Source organism: Motacilla alba, chromosome 3 (genome assembly GCF_015832195.1).
Source record: "Motacilla alba alba isolate MOTALB_02 chromosome 3, Motacilla_alba_V1.0_pri, whole genome shotgun sequence".
NCBI lineage: Eukaryota > Metazoa > Chordata > Aves > Passeriformes > Motacillidae > Motacilla > Motacilla alba.
The window spans coordinates 34,392,037-34,410,880 of NC_052018.1; the positions used below are offsets into that span (position 1 = coordinate 34,392,037).

The 18,844-nt window shown below is 35.9% G+C and overlaps 1 protein-coding gene across 10 annotated transcripts in view; it reads left to right on the plus strand.

Annotated features, from left to right (window-relative positions):
• The window catches only part of DOP1A (DOP1 leucine zipper like protein A), a 60,091-nt gene that overhangs the window by 20,362 nt on the left and 20,885 nt on the right, over positions 1-18,844 (plus strand). For 5 of the 10 annotated variants that reach the window (XM_038132115.1, XM_038132122.1, XM_038132117.1 and 2 more), the window contains exons 8-18: positions 304-413; positions 2,405-2,513; positions 4,843-4,963; positions 5,642-5,761; positions 7,426-7,540; positions 7,966-7,995; positions 8,407-8,640; positions 11,081-11,705; positions 14,584-14,858; positions 15,489-15,641; positions 17,672-17,772. In XM_038132115.1, coding sequence (XP_037988043.1) covers positions 304-413; positions 2,405-2,513; positions 4,843-4,963; positions 5,642-5,761; positions 7,426-7,540; positions 7,966-7,995; positions 8,407-8,640; positions 11,081-11,705; positions 14,584-14,858; positions 15,489-15,641; positions 17,672-17,772 — 1,993 coding nt within the window. The other 5 variants (XM_038132124.1, XM_038132119.1, XM_038132125.1 and 2 more) reach the window with 3 other exon arrangements.

The following is an 18,844-nucleotide window of genomic DNA, read 5'->3' on the forward strand; positions in this document are numbered from 1 at the left end:
GTGGCTTTCTTTTAAGGATTGTGGGTTTTGCAGCATTTGTGAACATTTTTCAATTGTACAAAATGTAATTGGTTGATAATAATGCATACAACTATTTTTTTATTTGTGTGCAAACTGCTTGTGTGAAAATATAATTTAGTTTCCCTTATTAAACTCTATAAAATCTTTTTCTTGCCAACATGACTTGGACTTCATATTGGTAAGTTACCAGTACTAGTGTGTTGATTTCTAGTTTAAAGAAATTGGCAATGTATTCTATTAAACCCCAAATATTTATCTGCTTTGTCTTTTGTTTGCTTGAAGGTTTTGATAACAATGGTGCCCTTGTAGGACCCAGAAGTACAAGGCACAGCAATCCCGAGGAGCATGCCACTTACTATTTCAATACCTTCTCTAAGGAGATGTTAGTCCAGGTAGCTATACAGTTTTATTTATACAGATTTCTTAGGGCATATATTTTTATAAACAGATCCTGATCAAAGTTGCTGTAACTTTATCTTTTGACTTGCAAATGCAATGTGACAATGTAATCTTGTCTTTTTGTGATATTTATGTCCTATTCTTCCAAAACATTCTCAGTGGAAAAATCAAGACCTCTAGAATAGCAGAATGAACAGAACAAATACTAGATTTCTCCCTCTCCTTTTTCACAATGAATGAAGCATACGTGGATGTTACTTGTTTTTGAACCCAGCACACTGGAGCCTGTTCTTTCCTGAATCTGAATTGGAGAATTCTCTTCTATAGATATGGGAAACTTCTCTGTGTCTTGGGAATCAGAAAAAAATCATCAGATGGCACTCAAAGTCTGTGTTTAAAGAGTCTTTCTCCCCCCTGGGAAAAGGGAGCATCTTCTGCTCTCTGTTGGCAGCAGGAATAGTTGAGAAAATTGGCAGTTAAAACTAGTTTACCTTTAAACCTTCCTATGTGAGCTGACATCACTGGTTCTAAGAACTGTGCTGCTTTTCTCACAGTAATTGAAATATAGATGTCTTTTAAACTTCTGTGAGTCTGATCTTGAAGTCAGGAAGACATTTTATCTTTAAGGCAAATTGATAAGGTCAGGATTTTTCTGAGTCAGAGCTGTGATGCTGTGTATGGAAATGAGAGTGGCAATTCTAACAGTAGTAGCTGACACAAGATTATTCAGCTCATTCCAGTTCAAAGATGACACCCAGCACGGAGCTAGCACCTTCAGTTTTATCTGAAAGTCGTGAGATCTGCTGTTCTACTGATGAGGAAAAGAGCTCAGAATTCCAGTATTCCAGCAGCAAGGACCTCGTTGGCACTCTCTCACCCATTTCTTATCACCCTTCTGCCTTCCTTAGCAGATGATTCAGAAATTACTCAAATGTAAAGGAGAGGCCTGAATGAGCTACAGTTTCACTTGTACCTTATATAAAAAAACTGTGGTGAGCTTTCAGTGACATTTAGGCATGGTTAGTAGTTAAGGTCATTTTAAATTTGTGCATCTTTCAAACTTAATCAGTGTCAATAAAGCTTTTTTGTCTGAAAGAGTACGGACATTAGAATCAGTGCCTTGCCTATACATAATACAAATGACATATAGCTTCTAAAACCTTTCGCTGTCTCTTGAAAGACTTTAAAAGCATTGCTCTTTTCTGCCTTATTCTCTAGCAGTCTCTTTGTGTTTTGTTTTATCCAGTCAACTCATATCTTATTCACAGATACAATGTACTGAAAATTCTGACCTTCTAAAGCTATATGAAAGCGCAGAAGATTTTTCTTATAAGATACTTGCTGATAATACTTGGTTTGTAGCAGATAGGGAGGCCAAACTGGTTTTCATGGGTCTTTCTGCTCTCTCTTTTTTCTTCTTCTTTGTCCTTTTTTTTTTTGAAACTGTAAAAGAAACAAACTAGCTCAGACAGTCAAGTCAGCCAGGCAGAAAGCTAAGCAAAATCTGTGGTTGTCTCACGGGGCTTTTTTTAATTCTGCAGCTGATTCCCTAACCTGCTTTCATATAGAAACTCAGTCTTCCCATTTATTTCAAAGCTGTCATTGCTATTTAGTCAAGAAAGTTTTCATCCACGTAAGTAGGTATATCATAGGACAGATGGTGTTTTATTAAGCCCTTATTATCTACCTACTTTATCTTGTCAAATGATTTGTTCATTAATGCTCGTCTTCTCTTTTTTTCTTAAGAAATATTGAGTTACCTGCTTATAATACTCTATTTTGATTTTAAATAAATACAAGTTACCAAGTTCTGTTCCGCAGACATGTTCTCAAAGGCAAAGTTGAGAGAACTTAATCATGGGAGACTGAGCTGCAGTGAGATGAAATAGTGCTCTCGGCTACTGAGAATTTTCCCTTTATGTGCTGCTTTTATTGCTTTCTAGCTTTCTTTTTATTTTCTTGATATGTTTTTTGCTCTTTGTAGGCAATGGTTGGAATATTGCAAGTTAATGGACAGGGAGAAGAAAGCACATTAATGCAAGACTTAAAGCCTTTTCGAATTCTTATCAGTTTGCTGGATAAACCTGAACTGGGTAATTTTCATTTACTCTTTTAAATTTGTTTCATGTGATTCTGCTTTGAAATTTTTTCTCTTTTTTATCAAATTGAATAAGTTATGTGCTTAGTACTGGCAGGTTACCCAGATTTCTTAGATCTTCCAAGCTGTATCTATGTTTTGTATTTAATTTAATGCATTCATCAGATTTACCTTTTACCACATGCCATTTCTTCTACTTTCTACACAGGAAACAGTAAGTCAAAGTCATAGAGAGAACTAACTGTGTGTTGGAAGAAGTGCAGATTGGATCTTTTTCATTTCTTCCACCAAATAATGACTTTTACTATTATAAATCTCAGCTATTGCTTTTGGGAATAACCTGTTATTTTTTTAATATACACACAGACATGATAGATATTAACAATAAAACAGTTAATTTTTTTCAGAAGAACTTATGCAGAGGAAGCAGATTTTTTTTTGGTTTTGTGGGTGGTTTGTTGGGATTTCTTTTTGGTGTTTCTTTTCAATTTTCCCCTCTTTAAAGTGTTTAAATGCCCTCTTTAGCAGATGAGGGCTGAGGACTATGGGACAAAAGTATTTACAGTTAAGAATTGGATATCTTGCCTTTTTCTTTGGAATACAGTTTTGAAGGTGACTGAAAAAAAATCAGAATAACTTTTTAATCCATTATCAGATTTGAGAGTGGGATAATAAAACCATAAAAATACAATAATTAAATAAAAGAATTGATTAGGACAGAAGAACTACAAGGAACAAAAATATCTGTCAGAAATTTGCCAACTTGCTTGTAATTAATGATTTCTAGGGATCAGTCTAAATGTTCAGAGGCAATGTCTATATAAGACTTCATGAAGTAGTAAAGCTTTGAGGATTCTTCCAGCAAAAGGAGATAAAATAATCTAAAAGGATTTTTGCTTAACTCTGTGAGCATACTCTTACTGGAGGCAGCTAAAGGCAGCTCAGGGCAGCTCAGTGAGATCAGGAAACACATAAAAAAGTAAATGATGTCTCAAGCAGGATTGCTTTTTAAATTCCTTTAAAATAATTTGGGGGTTTTTCCTTCAAAATTGAGATTTAGGTCAAATCCAAAGGAGGAGCTATTTATAGAATCTTAGAATGTTTTGTATTGAAAGGGACCTTATACATCATCCAGTTCCAAAGCCCCTGCCACAGGCAGAGAAACCTCCCACTAGTCCAAGTTACTCAAATCCCCATCCAACCTGGCCTGAACACCTCAGGGTCATCCAACCCTGAGCACTACCAGGGATGGAACATCCATGACTTTTCTGGCAGCCTGTTCCAGTGCCTTATTACCCTCTGGGTAAAGAATTTTTCCCTAGCATCCAATCTAAATCTCTCTTCTTTCAGTCTAAAACTGTTCCCCCTTGTCCTATTCCCATCTGCCTGTATAAAAAAATCTCCCTTCCTGTTTTTTCATAAGCCCCATCTAAGTAATGAAAGGCTGCAGTGAGGTCTCTCCGAAGCCTTCTTTTCTCCAAGCTGAGCAATCCCAATCTTCTCAGCTTGTCTTCATAGCAGAGGTGTTCCAGCCCACTTGCTATCTTTGTGGCCCTCCTCTGGATTTGCTCCAGCAGGTCCATGTTTCTGTGTTGGGCATCCCAAAGAGGGATGCAGTACTGCAGGTTTCACAAGAATGGAGTAGAAGGTCAGAATCATCCCCTTTGGCCTGCTGCCCACACTTTTTCAATGCAGCCTGGGCTGCAGTTGGCTTTCTGGGCTGCAATTGCACACTTTCAAAAATACTTCCAAAAAGTACCCTGCAGACTATATCCTGAGCTAAAAAAAAAAAAACTGCCTTAAATTAAAAGGAAGGATGATTCTCAAAATATTTTATCTTGTATTTGCATTTAAATATTTGAGTGTATTGTCCATATGCTAACAGCATGAGATAGCTTAGGGGTGACTATTTCACAGTGTTTTGACTGAAAGGCGCCTCTATCAAGAATCCATGAAGTCCATTTACATGTTACTGAGTCCATTTACATGTTACTGAGCTGAGCTAATAAAAAGGATGTGTTGGCTTAAACATGATGTGTACTGCTGTGACTGCCCAGCTTTTGAACTTGGTGTGTTTGTACCCAGCTGCCATTGTACACACATTGAACATGGGGCTTGTGTTTTTTGTACTCCCAGGCACTACAGTTTTCTCAGTGTTTCTGGAATGCAAACAAACCAAACCTTCTGACATTCAGGTTGTTTATGAAATTGAACCAGAAGAAATGTTGTAGTTTCAATGACTAAAGCTAGCTAATGATTTCAATAGCTTTCAACTGTTGGCAATGCTATAATTCAAGAATGTGACTGCTGGTATTTCTCCCTAGGCCCTGCCATCCTGGAGGATGTGTTGATTGAAGTGTTTCGAACATTATATACACAGTGCAAAGCAGAACTGGAGCTTCAGACAGAACCATCTTTCAACAAAGATCACACACAGCTAAGCAGGTAAATAATGAGTATAACGTATTTTGTATTAAATAATAGATCTTTGTTGCTGAAACTATGACTGTGAAGCCTGTGGGACTGCAACATGTTTTCTGCAAGATACAGGATTTATTGACATTAATTGCCACTTGTGTTCAGTGCAAAGGTGTGAAATGGTTGGCTTTATTATTTTAATTTTTTTATATTTAGCATAATTTTTATTCTTTATCCATGACAAAAATGCTTGTTTGATTGTGATATTCTTTGTGTTCTTCAATAACAAAATAGACTGAGTTTTCTTGTAGTAGAAAAATGAAGACTGCTACAAGAGAGCTGGGGAGTGGGACATAGCGTTTGAAGATTTGAATTTAATATTTTGAAAGGTGGTGAGGACAGGTGTGTTCAAAGCTGGAGAGGGGAGGAAACAACTGTAGGAACAATTATGGTAAAAACAGATCTATTTAAAATGTGGTTAAAAGACAAAGAGAGGATAGAGGAGAAACCTAGCAACTGTGAAAAGACCCTTGGTATGAGCAGCCTGCCAATATCCTGCGCCCTTGAGCAACAGCTACTCGTAGGGATGGGAGGAGGATCATTTGTTAGTGTTACTTGACAGTGGGTAAATTCACAGTGATGTGTAGTTATATAACTTGAAAAATAAGTGTAAAAATATGAAATGTTCTTTTTATTTTCTTTCAGCAAACTGAGAGAAAACAAGAAAACAGCAGAATTGATTAAAACTGCCAATCTTCTTTTCAATTCCTTTGAGCCTTATTATATGTGGGATTACATTGCTCGTTGGTTTGAAGAGTGTTGTAGGTAGGTGATAATATTTAATCTCTGTATGGGTAAAGTAGAAGTTATTTTTGTTTTGTATACTTTTTTCTTCAAAGAAGCTTGTCTCATGAGATCATTAAGCCTGTAAGTATTTTTTCCTCCCATCCCCATAACTTCAGCCTTTTGGCCAGTTTTCATCAGATGTGATTGTGGGTCTTAGCAACGTGAGTTCTCACAAACTCAGTGTCTGGGTTAAATCGAGAGATAGAATTAGCCCCTCTACTGAAGGGGAGACTCCAGAGTGACCTCAAAGCTAGTTTTTCTTCTGTCTGGCCAGTTCAGGATTACTCATTGAACAAATCACTTTCGGTAAAATTGACAGATTTGCCAGGCACCCGATGTGTCATCATTTGTCCTGCTCTTTTAGGGAAAAAGAAGGGTGGGGATTCTGCACATGTCAAGCAGGCCTACAGGAGAAAATAGCAAACCATAAATCAGGGAAAGTTAAAAATATTAACAGGAGGGAAGGGGATGAAGGGACTACAGAAGAGGAGGGATTTTTGCTGTGGCAAGGGGTAGATGATGTAGAGATGTCAAATGAATTTTTTTTTCCATTGCTTATGGAATTTCTTGATAAAATATTAAGATACTTGGACATGAATTTGTCTATGAGCCAACAGTGTGCTAACTGTGTGTGTGTCTTGGGCTACATTATGAGGACCATGGGCAGCAGGTGAAAGGAAGTTATTTTTCCTTTCACTTAGTGTTTCTAAGGACAGACGTGGAGTATTGTGTCCAGCTTTGGACACGCCACCTGAGAAGTGTTGAGAAACTGAAGAGACTCTGGTAGAGAAACTGCTAAGCTGGTCAGTTATAGGACACTGCATTGAAGGTTGAGGTAGGTGAGTTTGGTTTAGCCTGGCAAAGAGGGAAATTGAATGGCCCCTTATGACTACCTGAAAGGCATTTGCAAAGTTCATACAGCTATACTTTTTATAACAGCTGATGGAAAACAAAGGACAGCAACAAGTGCTCACTCAAGTTGTCAGGTTGGACTTTGAGAAAAGCTTTGCTAAGAACATGTGCAGCAGTGGAAGAGGTGGAACAGTGGAAGCCAGGAAGGCTGTGGAACTTTCTTGTGAGATTTCCAGAACTCTGCTAGACAAAACTGTGGACACAACTGTGTTATCTAGTGTTTTTAGCAGTCCTGCTCAGTGTGAGAGGTTGATCTAGATGTCTGTGACTTGTTTTTTGTGTGTTGGGCTGAATTGCTAACATAAGGATAGTCATCTACAGCCAGGTAACATGCAGGTGAGTATTTCACTACGTATAAGTAGTGTTACTGTCAACGTGGATACAAAATTGCATCCTAAATAAATGAAATCTGGAGAATTGTTTTTGTTTGTTTGTTTTTTCTGCCTGAGCTGCTGTATTATGTAAGTTTTTGTCTTCCATGTTCAATTTTCTGTAGCTTGAATTTCCTTATTTTACAAATGAAGACTGTTATACACCAAAAGGCTGGTTACTGCTTTTTCTGAAAGAATGGCATGGGGCCAAATAAGCTACTTAAGAGTAAAATGAGAAATTGCGTATTGGTTTATAGTGATTATCCCCCAATGTATACAGCTGTGCATTAAGTTACAGGAATATGGTCAATGTGATGAGGGGAAGGAAAAATATTGTGAAACTGCATTTGAATTTTGCAGGAGGACTTTACATGCCAGACTTCAAACTGGGCCAGGAGGTGATAGTGAGCAATCTGAGTTACCTCTGACAAATTTCTGCTTGTTAGTGGATTTTTTGTTGGATATTGTTTCTTTGGTAAGAATCCTTTATTCATTACTAACATTGAGATTCTGTATATTTATGGTCTGCAGAAATACTATATATACTTTATTAATTGCTTTTCCTGAAAATATATTGACATAAATTGACATTAAAAGAAGTTTTTGGTTCATTGTATGATTCTTGATAGACTGGTTAGACATAATTGAAATGGGTTTTATGATGCTTATACCTGAAAATTTTAGTCTGTCCTCATTTTCTTTTCTGTGTATTCATTGCAGGTATAGTCTTTTGTAGTTTGATACGCTAGTTTAAATGTGCAGCTTTTTTTTAAGGACCTTTTAAATGTCATGATAAGATGTACTTCTTTTTCTGTTGCCATTGCTTAATGTAGCAAAGACTGTTGGAACTGTTTTTTCTATAGCTGTCTTTCCTCAATTCTTTGCTTTCTCATTTCAAAGCCTACTAGAAGTATGAGAGTGCTGTGTCAGGTATGGCAATCAGCCTGTTCTTCCTTTAGCTCTGCACTTGTTTATCTTTCATTTTTTAACTTTTATCTTAAGATTAATTAAGTAATAGTAGCATTCTTCAGCCTTCTTATGATGTTTTTAAATGTATTTGTTGTATAATGAACAATATGTAGTAGTTTGAAAAAGACCTAAATATATTTCTATTTGTTTGTTACCCAACTTTGAAGTTAATTTTGTAACTATTTTTTAGTAAAGCATGTATTTCTCATTCTTGGATATTAAGATATTAATTTTTCTTTTTCCATATTCAGTATGTTTAGAACAGAGTTAAGCAAATGATAGGTAGCTCTGTTATAGAAAATAAATTTCAGGATGGAATTCAGAGTGACAATTAACAAGTTTTTATTATTACTTTACTACTCCTATTACTAGGAGACTTACATTGAAATACAGACTGAACACTTGCCTCAGCTGTTGCTCAGGATGATTTCTGCATTGACAAGCCATCTTCATACTTTGCACTTGTCTGAGCTTACTGATTCTCTCAGACTCTGCTCAAAGATCCTTAGTAAAGTTCAGCCTCCATTACTCTCTGCTGGTACAGATGGTATCCTGCAGCTTCCTACAGGACAGAGCAGCTCCATCAAAGAATGGGAAAATAAAAAGGTAACTGATTAGGTGTTTTGCAGCATCTTGCAAAATTTCTTCTTATGTGGAAAAAAGAAATGGGTTTTGTACAGCCTGTGTTGAACACCCAACAAGTCTTTGATTAGATTTAGATATCACAATATATGTGAAATCTGGGTAATCAAAAGAACACATAATTGTGGTAAAATTTCTTGTTTCTTAGGGGTTTTTACCCAGATATAATATTATGTATAAATGTATAAATCACTTCAGAATCAGGGCCTAAGAAAAAATGAATCCACTAAAGTTCGTAAAGCACTTCAAGAGTATCATGAAGTAAAATAACTGGACTGAAAAGAATTCACCATTTTGGTTTTGTCTCAGGCATATGTAAATTCTCCTCTCACCCAATTTATGTGCATTGGTTTAATACCCATCATATTTTACTGTCACTGTTAAGTTCTTAGAATAATTTATTAAAGAAATGAAATAAACCAGCCAGCAGCTATTTCTCTTTTAGCTTGGTCCACTTTGTTCAATGCAGCCATGACTGTGTGAGGTATGTTAAGTGACATGCCCTGAAATCCTTGTTTTCTAGCTGAAAAAACTTAAGGAACATCATAGAATAAATCAGGTTGGGACTGACAGTTGCAGGGCACTGCTAAAAGCAGGGCTGATTTCAAAGTTAGATTTTACTTTAAAGCTAGGTCATGTCACTCAGGATCATATTTGTCTTAATTTTGAATATTTCCAAGGATGAAGTTACCGTGACTTCTTTGTACAACTTGTTTGTTCGCACTGTTATTTAATCAGAATTTCCATTTTTGCTGCGTGTGTTGGTTACCTTGTGTTCTTTCACTGTGGATTTCTGAGCATATCTCTGTCTTTTCAGCTGCCTAGAGGGAACTCACAGAGAGCAATAGAGCCATCTTTACCCCCTACACAACTTTTAGCATTCTTTTAAACTAAGTAAATCCAACTCTCTGAGCATTCCTTATATGTCAGGAGCGCCTGTGGTGGCTTTGCATTGGGCATACTCAGTACATCAGAGTTTCTTTTGTACTAATGAGTGCAAAATTGGATACAATATTCTGGTTGTGGACCTAAAACTGCTTAGAGGGGACTAATTGCTTCCCTGGGTTTGGTGCCAGTACTTCTGCTGATACGGTCCTAGATGTGGCTGGTCTGCCTCACCGAAGGAGTCCACTGCGGGCTCACATTCCCGTTGTTAATTAGGACTCCAGCATCCTCTATTCAGGATCCTATCCTTATTCTTTCTAATTAATTGATACCTGCCTTGTTTTGTTCTTTTGGGGTTTTGGGGTTTTTTTGGTTGCCTTTTTTTTTTTTTTAAATAAAGCCTGTTTTAATTGAATGATGTTGCCCTTTGACCCTTCAGTGGCCTTCTGCTTCCAATGACAACTGTCTCATATGTGGCCATGGTTTCTCTTAAGAGATAGTGAAATGATTTGGCATGCATCTAATCACTTTTAGATTGTATTTTGTAAAATTGGGTCATAATTTATTTTTCTTCAGGCTTTTTAGTACATAACTTTTACTGTTTTCTGGAGTAGTATCTCAAATTTCCATTCTTATTCCATCTCTGGTCAAGGAAGATGTTATTCACTGTAAGTAATAATGTCACTGCTTTTATTTATTAATGAAAAAGTTTTTTATATTATTACATAAGGCTCAAGTTCTGTATTTAACACAGGTAGTGATTGGAATCAAAATGACTTCTCGGCCTGTTAGGTCTCAGGCAACATCTGCCATCACTGGTAAAATGCAGGATTGGAAGTAAGTGGCACCTGCATTTAGGGCCACTGACTGATGCATTTCTATTTCAGTAGGGTTGTTTCCCTACCTTACATTCTCACCAGGAAATAGACACTATGCTGCCAGTTACCATGACTGTAGAGGGCTAGGGCAGTGCAAAAAGCCACTGTGGATGCTTTCTGAGTAAAAGCCATTCATCTATTTATGCATATTCTGAATTATAAGGAATTAAGACCTATAAGTCATGAAGAACTGCTGTTGTTGCAGCAACCTCTCTTTCTCATTTTGAGATGATTTATTTTCTTTGTAGTTGCAAATGATTAGTAGGTTTTAAATTAAAAGTTTATATATTTTTGTAATTATAATTCTGTATTTGATGGTTTATGATGCTGTATAAATTAATAATACCTATGCCTATATATTTCAGCATTCTTTCATAATAGAGTAGATGTAGTTATGAAGAAAATGTTTAAACCTATAAATTTAAATATTTTTCTTGATAAACAATTTTCTTTTAATGTTAGATTAGTGTGGGAGGCTTACAGAAACACCAAATATCATTTTGCATAAAATGTGTTAGTATGAATATATTTAAAACTCTGGAATAAAATTGTTGCTTTCAAATGAAGATGCTAATAAATATTGTTTTGCTAAGACCTGAATAACCTATTTTGAACAGTCATTAAACTTTTATATTGCTCAGGTGCCATCAGTGTCACTTGAAAACCCTAATGATGTGTTTGAAGATGGTGAAAATCCTCCAAGCAGTCGATCATCAGAAAGTGGATTCACTGAGTTCGTGCAATACCAGGCAGATACAACTGATGACATTGACAGAGCACTAAATGAAGGTCAGGGTGCACCTGGCATCCCTATTGTTGGTAGCACATCCTCAGAGACTGAGACAGCATCAACCGTGGGTTCTGAGGAGACCATTGTACAGCCTCCTTCCGTAATGACACAAGGGACAGCAACTCGTAGTGGGAAAACAATCCAAAAGACTGCAATGCAGTGCTGTTTGGAATATGTCCAACAGTTTTTAACCAGATTTATCAACCTGTATATCATTCAGAATAATTCCTTGTCTCAGCCCATAGGGGCAGAGCTTCCAGTAGACCCCACTAGAACACAAGGACAGAGCACAAAATGGGACAGAGAATCACAAGATGATGCTAAGGTGAAGAAAACAACCAAGAAGAAAACACCGAAAGAATACCTTCCTGCCTTTATTGCTGCTTGTCAGCTCTACCTTGAATGTTCGAGCTTTCCCGTTTACATTGCTGAAGGGAACCGCACTTCAGAGTTACATCCTGGGAAGCCTGAAGTTGGTAAGCTGCACTCTCATTTGTTCTTTGTTTTTTAAATAATAATTTTTATATTTCTGCCAAAAAATTTTAATGTAATAGTATCATATTTTGTGTGTGTTATTGTTTGCTGTTCCTCTCAGAAATCTAAGTTTTTTCTGTGTCAACTGGTTTATGTTTGGAAACTAAATTGTTTTCTCAGATTTTTAAGAATATTGCTGGCATGGAATTTGACAGTAATTAATATTGGGGTGAAAAATATAAATTCTGCAAACTGTAGCCTGAGAGTAGAATCTATATTGTTGAGTCTTCCTCTTTACTGTATGGATCCACAATGTTTTCTTTATCATATTCCAATAGCCACAGCTCACATCAAATATGTTTTTAGTTTCCTTTTATCAACTTCAGATTGATGTGGACATTGATCATTTGGCAATACATGGAAATTGTAAGCTACTGACCAATAAAAATCATACCAGCTAAGAAATTTAATAATACTACCTTGCTCCCATTAAAGGCTCAGTCCTTGCAAAAAAATCCTTCTATAATTGCATTAAGAAACAAAATAAAAGTCATGAGTTTTGGTGAGGCATGGAGGTGTTCACAGATAGATGAAACTATTCAGAAACAGACATGATTAAAACACTGAAAGTTATGGATTACTGTAAATTGTGACATTTTAGGATGAACAATCATTTTTACAGTTTGTAAAGTCTTCAGTTTACAGTTCCAATTTTGGATCCACTTCTGCAGTCTGAGAGTTGCTTCTTAGAATGTTTTCATGGTGGATATGCTTGGAACATGCAAGAAATAGGAACACTAATTTTGGCTACTGTCACAATCATCTCTGGTTTTATTTTTTTCTGGGAAACTTCCTAGTTGCAGCTTTTTGTTCTTGTTTACAATTTTCAAATCAAGGCTAAGTGTGGTGAGCAGTGCTTGGAGATGAGTAGTTTCTTTGGTTTTGGAAGCCAGCATGTAAATTTAACATGACTACTTCTGTTTCTGTGGTCTTTAAGATGTGTTGTTTATGTCTTCATTATAGGCAGGAGCAGAGCATATATTTGACTTTGTAACATTCAGACATATAAAATATTTGTCAGTTTGGTTATTGCTGTTTATTAGTTATGAGTACACCAAAGATCTGCTACCTTTTATAAAATATTTATCTCAGAATATTCATACTTTGATAGCATGACCCTGATAATGCTAGATGTTTATTTATTTCTCCCAAACAGCCTACAATGAGCATTGTGTCCAAAGACTAAAATGTCAGCTGTTTGCTTATTGCTTTTTGGTACACATAACACTTGCTTATTACTGCCTTGTGCATGTAGAGCAGAGAGCCTGTAGAGCTTGAGTAGTGTGTGCCTCGTATGAGGACAGTGCTTCTAGGAATCCCTTTCACTTTTGGTAAATGTCTTGGATTTGTATTTCTTGTTCATCATCTGAACGTTCCTATTTGTGAGTTGTCATTTGCAGTCTATTAAACAGTGTAACTTTGAGGAATAAGCATAAATTGTAGGTGGGTAAAATCAACAGGAAGGATTTTGTTTCAAATGTAAACATCTGTTGTGTAGAATGTCAGGGCAGATGGGAATAGTGCTGGGCCTACTTCCCATAACAGAGAATTACACTGGAACAGAGAATGGAAGAATATAGTTTCCATAATTCTCACACTACCCTATCTATTGATATGAGGCTTTTGTACTGCAGAAGAGGCTGTGCTTGTTAAAGGGTTCCTAAATTTGGAACGTGCTTTTGAAGGGTTGCATTAATGATATGACCCAATAGCTCTTAATCACTGGTCAGTCAGTTTATTTGAAGGAGACAAGTTAATCTGATATTTAATGTAATTGTCCTTTAATTATGCGGTATGCCTAATTTCTCAGCTATCTTTAATTGAAGAAATTAAAAAGGGAATTGAGTGAAGCTGAAAACAGTGGTTATATCTGTACACTGTAGAACACAATATGGAATTGTTAGGTATATTTAGACTCCAGTGGAGCTGTTGATAAAAATAATAATAAACTAGAAATTGCATCATTCTTCTCTTGATTCTAAAAGGGTGCTGTATTTGTGCCTGTTGAGTAACACTTCTTCACTTGTGTCTGGTTCTAGATGTATTTGCCTTTTTAGGAACATGATCAATAGAGTCCTTTTGAAGTTTTAAGAGAAGTTAGTTTGGTATCTCTAAAATAAAAGGGTGCAATATTCACTTGGAGAGTTGACTGTGAACTTTGGAGAAAGACACTTCCAGTATCAACCCAGAGTATGGCTTGATAAAGTAAGAGGACAGTAGAAACGCGGATGCAACCACCTGCAGTGAAAACAAAGTATGGTCTAATGGATCATAGCTCTGCACCAAACCGCTAATTTTCACAGAGACTTCTATTTTTAAAATGTTGCCAGGCAAACCTATTTTTGTCAATTTAAAATTAGTCTGTATGTATATAGTATATTATATTATCCTAGGCTCTATAAAATATATTACAGAATTATCCCAGACTACTATCTAGGGTGTTAAGAGGGTTAACCTTTGCAGGCTCCTGATTGCTGGTGAAGAAGAAAAGTGAATAAAAGGATGTGCTAACTACTAAAAGTCCAGTTTTGTCTGAAGCAGGAAATCATCTGAATCCTTTTCCATAAAATTTTTCTCTTAGTTGTTAAAATTTTTCTATTCATTTTTGATTACTAAATGTTTGAAGTGATACAGTATTGCATTCTTAATTGGATTATTTTTAAGATACATCAGGAAGTATCTTCCTCTCATAAACATTTTCCTAAATGGGCAGGTTAAAATATGAAGGGGCAATTGCACATATAATTATGGAATACAAGAGGAAAATTCCATCATATTTAGATTGTTAAATAAATGCATAATCTGTGGTTTTTGTTTCAGACTGTGAACAAGTGCAGCCTCCACTGTGGCTACAGACTTTAATGAATGCTTGCAAGCAGGCAAGCAATTTCAGTGTTCAGGGTGTTACTATTTCCCTCGTGATGGACTTGGTTGGATTGACTCAATCGGTTGCTCTTGTCACTGGAGAAAATCTTAACAGTGTGGAAACTGCTCAGCCTCTTAGTCCTAACCAGGGAAGAGTGGCTGTTGTCATCAGACCTCCTCTTACTCAAGGCAATCTGAGATATATGGCTGAAAAGACAGACTTCTTCAAGGTTAGATGCAGTATTTCATTGCTATTTTCTTAAGACTTTTTCTGTCTGGTGAAAAATAAGTCTTGGCCCCTTTACCATCCTTGATATGCTAAACCAAATTTTCTTGCTGAATATTTTGGTAACATTTGTAACCTCTGTTAGAATCTAAATGAAATACACAGTAAGTTTTCTTCCTGCAATTCTCTTACTGACTGCTTGTGTGAAATTCCTTGTTTAATTGAATGTTTTAAAGATATAAACAAAACCTAATTGAATAGCAGTATTAATCAGCAAAGGTATGAAACTGAGATGTGCATGATGTAGGACTATGGTAAAAAATTTTTGCATTTGTGTAATTTATGTAAGAAATCTTGCAAAAAAAAAATCATCAGCAGGGTAAGTTATGTAGTTAGTTATATTTCAATGAAAATTTATTTCTGTTCTGACTCCTTAACAGGAATTTTTTTATGTAGTGAGTTATTGCAGCATTTTGACAGTTCCTTCTGTTCATACAAAAGGAACCATTTTACAGATTGCCTCTTTGTCATAGGGTGTCATCAGATGTGATGTCTCCCGTTGTTGCATAGAGCAAAACAAGGTATGATAGTCATTCACTTGTGTCTCTTGCAACTTTTCTTTTCATGTACAAAGCATATAGCTTTAACTCTTTGGGACCAGCTGGGTGATGGAACTCCTCAGCATCATCAGAAGAGTGTGGAGCTCTTCTATCAGCTGCACAACCTCGTCCCATCTTCCAGCATTTGTGAAGATGTTATTAGTCAGCAGCTGACTCACAGAGACAAGGCAAGTTGTTCATGTATTTACTTAAAGATGAGTAAAGCATATACAGAAATATATTTAGATAAAGGACCCCTCAGAGGAGGGTATGAATAACTTCAATATTGAAAAAAATATTGCCTTACATTGTTTCAAATGTTATTTTATGTCTGTGATGAATCTCTAGTTTCATGATAGACAATGGAGGTTTTTCACCATTCAGCAGCAGACTTAGGCAGAAGACTTTTTCTCTTGTCAAAGTCAAGTGATGCTTCTCAATACTTAAACCATGTACTTAGCTTTTGCTGTTGTTAGTAGGAGTTCTTGTCATGACAGGTTCTTTACTTTTTTTTTCCTCACGTAGAAATTTGTTTCACATAGAGGCTGTCAATTTGACATTTGACTTGAGACCTCTGTAGTGCTTTAAATTTCAGGTATATGAGCAATTTTCACAGCTTCAACAGTATGAATAGTAGGGAAATACTTGCTTACACATTCTAGCAACTCATGGTTGTGTGACTTCAGGAATGCTTACCTTTTTGCCATTCTACCAGAATTACCAGGTCAACAAGAGTGAATGTCAGCCAGTTTGTCAATCAGCGCAGTTCACAGTTTGCTATATTGTTGAAATTGATGATGACTTTTAGTGTCACTTAGGCTGGTCTGTAAACTGCTGTGACTGTGGATGTTGAACTTGCTTATTTCTGCCTATCTTCCTGAGAAAACAGTAATTTCTTACATCTTCGCAGCATGGATTGCAAGGGCTTACATGGAGTCATCTTTACGTGTTTGGGAATTGGTATTTTCACTCTATTCAATAGCTGTCAGTGTATTATTTTCTGTAACTGGATACATTTTGCAGCAGTGTTGTGGATTATTTTCCTGTGAAAAGAATTTTTTTTCTAAATACAAGTGATGTTTGCTTTACTTTCTAGAATGCTGGTGTCTCTTTTGGTTTTTATTTTTGGTGTGGAGAGGTTGTCCTATTTTGGTTTTAGTTTGTTTAACATGAACAGTTTGTCTTTTTCATAATTTTCATAGCTTTTACTTAAAGTTTCTACTATTGTGGCAGATACTGCGTAAAAAAGAAGCTGTTGCAAAGCTTCTTAAGTTGTATGATGTAAACTAAGTCTGGAAGTATGCCAGATTGTCTGTGGTTTTAAGTTTTTCGTTTTGTCTCAGTTTGGTTAAAGGTAAATATACCTACTGTTCATTTCCTATAACCATATATTCTAGCAACAAACAAGTGAAAATCTTTGTCCTTTTGTCTTTGCTTATCATCTAGTAATTTAGTTTAAGCCCTTATAGTACTTGAAGTAATTTTGATTATTTATTTTGTGTAATTGTCCTGATTGCTGTGTTTTGTTCACTCCTACTAATGCTTACTAGCTTCCTTGTCTTTTGGGTGAAGCTGATTTTATACATGTGTTCAAGTCATATCATGACATTTACTGTTATTTGCAGCCTTGCTGGTATAACTCTTTGCCTGGATTTACCTCAGTAAAGAGAGAAACAGAACAATTGTTACTTTACACAATTTTTACCATTAAATATCCTGAGATGGACTTCAGTGAACCTTGTGGGTCCCTCCCAACTCAGGATATTCTGTGATATTCTGCATATCATTACTATGACTGTATTAGTCATTGTGAATCCTTTGGGCAGTAAGCATGTCCTGTTTGTCCAATTTGTTCTAGAGTTAAATTTTACATGTTAGTGAAGAGCTTAATCTACATATCTAGCTAGAAAATTATTTTGTTTCTTTCTAGCATGGCAGTAATGGAATGAAAATAAGTTGACTAGAAAGAGACAGGCTAAACTTTAAAACAAGGCAAGATCAAGACAGGAGGGAATCCTTTCATGGTACTAAATTGCTCACAGGCACCTACTATTGGCTACTACAGCTTTTAAGATTAAAAAATAGTACTTTAACACATAATCAAAGAAGTTAATTTCATTATATCTTATATCGTTTAGGATGCTGTATGACTTTCTTTTTCCAGTTCTTATCAGAAGTTTTACATTCTGACAGATCTAACTTATGGTTTGGTCCACAGAAAATAAGAATGGAAGCTCATGCCAAGTTTGCAGTGCTATGGCATCTCACACGAGATCTTCATATTAACAAATCTTCTTCCTTTGGCCGCACCTTTGACAGGTTGGTGATTGCAAGTCTGATTCAGTTGAAATAATTTTGCTCCAAATCTTTGGCAGTATTATATGGGCAACATAGGGTGTTGAAAAATTGAAGAACTACAGTGTAGCTGTGAGAGGAAAGAAGAAGGACAAGAAATGAATTTGTGGACAAGAATTTGTGTTAGACAAAATTGTTTTCACAGTGATGATTATGTAAGCTGTAAATTTTTCCTGGAAGCTATAAAGAATGTGGGGAAGAAATGGTGACAATATTCATTGACCATCACTGTATTTAAAATCACTGTGGTGTATATTGAGCTTAATATCTGAGTTCTTGCTGTGTTTTGATAAATACAGAAGCAGGAGAGAGAAATTAACCCAGAATTGAATTACATTATGTAGAAAGTAACAGTAAAACTAAAAAAACTTAAAAACCAAACTGCAAACAAGTGCTAAAACACGAGTTCTTTTGTTTAATCTCTGTTTTGTGTAAGAGGTCATTTATGGCAAGGAGCAGAGGATTTCTCTTTTGTGTTCTAGTATTGGACTATCTTCTTAGAAAAGACTGCAGATCTGGACTCTGAACTACTCATGTCTTCCTCAGCTAGCACAAATGTCGTGGAAAAGTGTTTATTTAGGTTTTGTATTGCATACTTAGCTGTAAGGTGTAGATTAAAAAGTTATTTCTTTATCTTATGCTGTCGCTCATTGCAAAAATGGTAATAATTCTGTGCATACAGCTAAAAGCTTATGAACATGTACTATTGGAGAATGTGAAACAGTAGGTAAAATTCAGAGTCCAATATATATGTTGTTTTTCCATAAGTCTCAAAAGGATTCTCAAGGCTAGAAGTGTTAAAAGAAGAAAATAATGGTTGTAGGAACTGCTGAATTGTCAAGTATATTTCTCCTCTCTGTTCTTGAAGACAAGACCTTTAAATGTTTTATGTTCCATATATCCTTGTGAACTGGCTTTTAAAATTCTATATTATTTTATGGCATACCATTTACAAGGCAACAAAGGCTTGTTATGCTAATAGTTGTACAAATACTTGATCTTGCTTCTATTAGAGCAACTGTTATAAGTGACTTTG